Source organism: Periplaneta americana, chromosome 16, assembly GCF_040183065.1.
Source record: "Periplaneta americana isolate PAMFEO1 chromosome 16, P.americana_PAMFEO1_priV1, whole genome shotgun sequence".
Lineage (NCBI taxonomy): Eukaryota > Metazoa > Arthropoda > Insecta > Blattodea > Blattidae > Periplaneta > Periplaneta americana.
The window spans coordinates 22599661-22604996 of record NC_091132.1 but is presented as its reverse complement, the minus strand read 5'-3'; the positions used below and the strand labels follow the sequence as shown (position 1 = coordinate 22604996).

The following is a 5336-nucleotide window of genomic DNA, read 5'->3' as shown; positions in this document are numbered from 1 at the left end:
CAGTATCTTGCGAATTATTAGTGTGAACTGTACGGCACTGATAAAATCAGCATAACCCAACATGGCACTAATGAAGGTGAGTGAAACTAACTCATTATTATGTTTATTAAACTTTCCTCATGCTACCGACAATTATTAAGCCTAAGAAATTGAAAGTCATCCATTTTTGAGCAAATTAACCTTAATTTTATTAAAGTATTTAGATTAAGCATGCTAAAAATCTGAATCTGAATCGTTTTCGTATGTCTGGATTCGTTGAGACATTGTTTCAAATTTTAGGGTTAGTTCTGATTTGCTGTTTTCTTCATGCGATGTGTTGCACACAAGATTTTTTCGGAGAATGTGTATATTTATTCTATTGATAGAATTTTATTCTCTCTGATATTTATAACTAGTATTCCGTGTCTAATATCTTCCAGATTGCTGTAGTTTTCGCCATCTTGGCTTTTACTTTTGCTACGCCTGACCATGAAGATCACGAACATCATGTAAGTATCATAACTATCATCATCTGTCTTTTCGAAATGTAGAATATGACGTTTGACTTACATTATAGTAATAATGATAAATAATTGGAATATATCCGCCACAATATAGTTAAGAATCAAGACTGACTAGAGGCTTGTGCAGCAAATGCTGCAAACTAAGTTCATTAGACGTTCAAATAAACATTTTTCAGATTTATTTTCAATGAAGAATACCAGACATTCTGAATGTTATTTGCTTCCATTATATTGAAACATACTCTCTCTCGAGCCAATACTGAAGAGAACCATGCATGTAAACATCTACACCACACCGTCATTAAATATATGAAAAAGACCCAACCCCACTTGATTAATAACTATAAAAATATTTGATTTTTAATAATATTATTATCTTACGTAAGTTTTATAGCTTTCAGTAACATATACTATAATATACTATATAGCCGCCACTCAGTAAAATATAGAAATCGAAATCTAATTTAAGTTATCCTCTACATCTACTTACATAACCCCAAAAGTTTCACTTTCATATCATCAATATAGCATTAATATGTATAATTAATGAAAAATAGTCACATCATGGCATTAACTACAATAATATTTCATTTCTAATGGTAATAATGTCATCAAAACACCTAAAGTTTCGTAGTTTTTAATATTCAATACACAGATGTACCCAGAAAATTACACACCACAGAATCGAACATGTAAATTATTTTTAGTAAGTTAAATTTTTAATAACCAATTTAATTTGAGCTCTAAATATGTCAGCATTCTTGCAGATCATGGCCTTCGTGTAATATTGTTTACTGTAGTGCGTGTTTTGTTTTATTCTGAAATTCAATTAGCTAGTTAAGCTAGTTCTCAAAACTGACGACAGATGGATTTTGGAAAATGATGTTGAAAAATTGACATTTCACTGAAAACTACTATTTTTCTGAAAAACTTTGAGTTCCAAGCTTCAAAATGAGGGGTCATTTATTAAAATCCGTTCAGCCGTTTTCCCGTAATTTCCATTACCAGTTCAAATTATATACGATATAAGAAAATAAACTTTATTCTAAGATAGCCAGGAGCGTGAAAATGAGTCACTTGCATAGTTGAGGATTGACCTCTGCCTTATATCACATGATTATCTCCTTCTTTTAGGGTAAAGATGAGATACACCTTTCCAATTGTAACAAAATTAGCATTTAACATGTTATGTCTCAGTATCTTTCAGTCTCGTGAAACTAAACTTAGCAAACTTCCAATACATTCATTCTGCTTCATTCAGGATTTTTAACACTTCCAAAGGAGTGTTTCTAATTAACAGTAAGTAATTTCCAACATTTTGGTAGAAAATTGTGAAATCATTATACAGTTCTCTGATATTTTCCTCAAATGTATAATTTTTTTAATGATTCTGATTTTAATGTTTGTAATAACTGCATTAACAACATAAACTAAAGTTATTTTCTTATAGCTTGAAAAAATATTTTTATGTATGTTTGTAACGCATTATTTTAATGTTTAATGACCCGTATTATTAAAAGATTAACGGGAATCCCCGATGAATTAAATAAGAGTATACAATGACCTCTAAAATCAGTATCAAAATAATTCGAATTTCTTTTTTTGGAGCCTGAACGCATTAAAAGCTGAACTACAGTTGCCCTCAGAGAATAGTACCACATAATATTTAAATGCCTATTAATACTGGGTGTTCATTTCAAAGTGTGTCATGACGTCACTGTTGTTGGGTCACCGATTTGAAGCGAGTTTCAGCTTATATGTTAGAGAAGTTGCCTATTATTTAAGGCGTTCCTCAATCTGAACTTGAGAACATGTACGGTATAACTTGAACGTCGTAGCAACAGATGGCGGTCTGTACGGTCTGTGTGCTACCATAACCTCTTTCGAACTGTGTTTTGCGCCGGCAAGTCGTACGCAGGATATTTGTTATCATCGGTTGCGTACGGTAACATTCCACAACACAAATCAAATGCTCCGTGTCCATGTTGACCGTCGAAGTTAATGTCAACAAATACATAAGTAATCGTCTTAACCCTCTCCCCATATCCCGACAGTACGTATTTCCAAACAGTTCACATTCCTGCCACTACCGGCGTTACTGTACGTATCGGCACGTACTCTTCAGAATGAATGTCGTACTTGCTAGCCAACTTCTCTGCCTCTTAGATTATACACCTGAGCTGCGGAAGTGTAGGAAGATTGAATTCTCTAGGCTCATCAGCTAGCCACACGACGGCATACAGCGAGCCAAGACACATTTTGAACTGAACACCCAGTATAAGCATAATAAATTGAGATTAACACACTTCTGCGCACATAATTTTGTTACCTATGTAACAGAAAAATATCTGTAGCCATTTTGTTGGAAAGTTATTAATTTATTCTTCTTTAAGTTGTTAAGACGTCAATATCACACAAGCGTGCAAAGTTCCATTTAAAATATTTTGAGTTTTAAGAGAAAGCGAATGATTACATTAACACGCAAAGATCAGTCCTGCCAAATCATATTTGTTACGATACAATACATCATATCAAATATCATATTCATACCAACCTCTAATACTTGAGGGCGCTACAGCATCAATAATTATTTACGCCCTTTCACATAGATGTTTTAAAAACACAAATCTTAAAATAAATTCGCATATTAAAATGATCGTAATTTAAAATAATTTTCCCAAACAGAAAGAATAATATTTAAAATCGACCACCTCTATGGTGTAGGGGACAGCATGCTGATCTCTTACGCAGAAGGCCCGGGTTCGATTCCCGGTCGGGTTGAATTTCCTGGTTGAGGTTTTTCAGAGTTTTTCCTCAACCGTAAGGCAATGTCAGGAAATTCGGGCCACCACATCCCTGAATATCACCGCCCTCATTCATCACCGAAATCTTATTCATAACAAATAGCCACCGGCGTAGCTCAGTCGGCTAAGGCGCTTGCCTGCCGATCCGAGGTTTTCCCCAACCATAAGGCAAATGTCAGGTAATCTATGGCGAATCCTCGGCCTCATCTCGCCAAATATCATCTCGCTATCACCAATTCCATCGACGCTAAATAACCTAGTAGTTGATACAGCGTCGTTAAATAACCAAATAAAAATATTCATAACAAATCAGTAATACATCTACAGACGCCATCTAGTTTACAACAATAGAACCAGTCTCAACAACAGTACAAGGCCTTCGGATTTCAACCAAAAGATTAACTCACGGTATGACCAAAGATGTTAAAGCAAGTATAAATAACAGCGAGAGAAAAATATTTAAAATACTACATATAATACTAATTCTTCTAGGAGTATCGAAACAAATGAAGGAGAAAGAATGGAATTATTGAAATACATTATAACAATATGTAGTTAATATAGGCTGCAGAAACAACCATCGTTATGAAAGCTACTGATTTGGTAATCAAGAAAAGAAAGTCAAAATAAATATACCTTAAATTTTAAACTCAATTAAGTTAAGGGGAGGCAGAGGTGAAATTTTCGAACAAAACTGAAGAAAAAATGAAAATTTGGTTTTTTCCATTTTTATTATCTTTATTTTCATATTCCGATGTTAGTTTTTGATTTTGTGCCTTTCAAAAGTATGAAATTAAAGCCAAACTAACTGTATTACTATATTATTCCCATAATAAAGTAACACTTAGCATTATTTATATATCTTCTCTGAACATATAAATAAAAAGAAATATTGAAAATTTCTTACAATATGGTGCATGGAGCATTTCATATCAAACGATATAAAGTTTTATAAAATTATTAATATTTACAGAACTATTGTACTTAGAAAGTTGAAACTTGTTATGTCCATTACTAATAACATACTTAGCATCCATGATCTTAAGAACTTGTTGACATTCTTAGATAAAGTTTTTACGAAATATTTCGAACTAATTAAAAATCATGGAACGTTAGTTCCTAAATTGTATTCAGAAGAGTGTAACGCTTCAACATACATTTCAGCACCATCCCAAATACGAATTTAAATATGGAGTGAAGGACTCTCACACCCACGACATCAAGGAGCAGGCTGAGAAACGTGACGGCGATAAAGTTGAGGGATACTACAAGCTGGTTGAGCCTGACGGCACCACCCGCACTGTCCACTACACCGCCGACAAACACAACGGATTCAACGCTCACGTCCAGAAATCCGGACACGCCAGCCATCCTCAAGCTACTTATCCTCATGCTACTCATCCTCAAGCTACTTATCCTCATGCTACTCATCCTCAAGCTACTCACCATGTGGTGATCCCATCACACTCACACGGATCATCATACGCCTACAACTCACAACATGAATCTGGATTTGGAATCCATGGCTCATATTAATTCTATTTTATTAGACGTCATCAAAGTTCTAAAAAAATTATCTTCATAGCATTCTATCTTTCTAGAAAATAGTATTTTTTTCTGTAAAATCATTCCTCATTTTCTAGTTTCATTGTGAATATCAGTGTAACATCACACTCACGGCTGTTTGTGAATTATTTTGTATTGAAATATTTTGAACAACCTGAGTTGTCGTTATTTTATATTTATTTAATTTTGATCAATAAATGTATTACATTAGCAATTGTAGCTTAGTTCTTCTTCCTCAACGAAACCTTACACCTCAGTTGTTTTTAGCTTGTAGGTCCTATTTCTGTCGTCGATTTGCAAAAGGGAACACGTCCAAAACGAAGTGTTGGAAAATGGCAAAAACTATAACTAAGTCAACAAATTAAAATGTTAATAATTTTTTTTTCTAATTACATCACTATGGATACATACATTCAGGATCCATAAACATTTTAATTTTTAAGTCTGTTATGTTTTTTTTTTT

At 33.6% G+C, this 5336-nt stretch overlaps 1 protein-coding gene across 1 annotated transcript; it reads left to right on the top strand.

Moving 5' to 3' along the window:
* LOC138716284 (cuticle protein 8-like) lies at positions 1-5066 on the top strand. Its single transcript, XM_069849194.1, has 3 exons — positions 1-76; positions 420-488; positions 4472-5066. Exons 1-3 carry the CDS (start codon positions 62-64, stop codon positions 4841-4843), a joined length of 456 nt encoding a protein of 151 aa, XP_069705295.1. The 5' UTR covers positions 1-61; the 3' UTR covers positions 4844-5066.
* Positions 5067-5336: the final 270 nt, after the last annotated feature.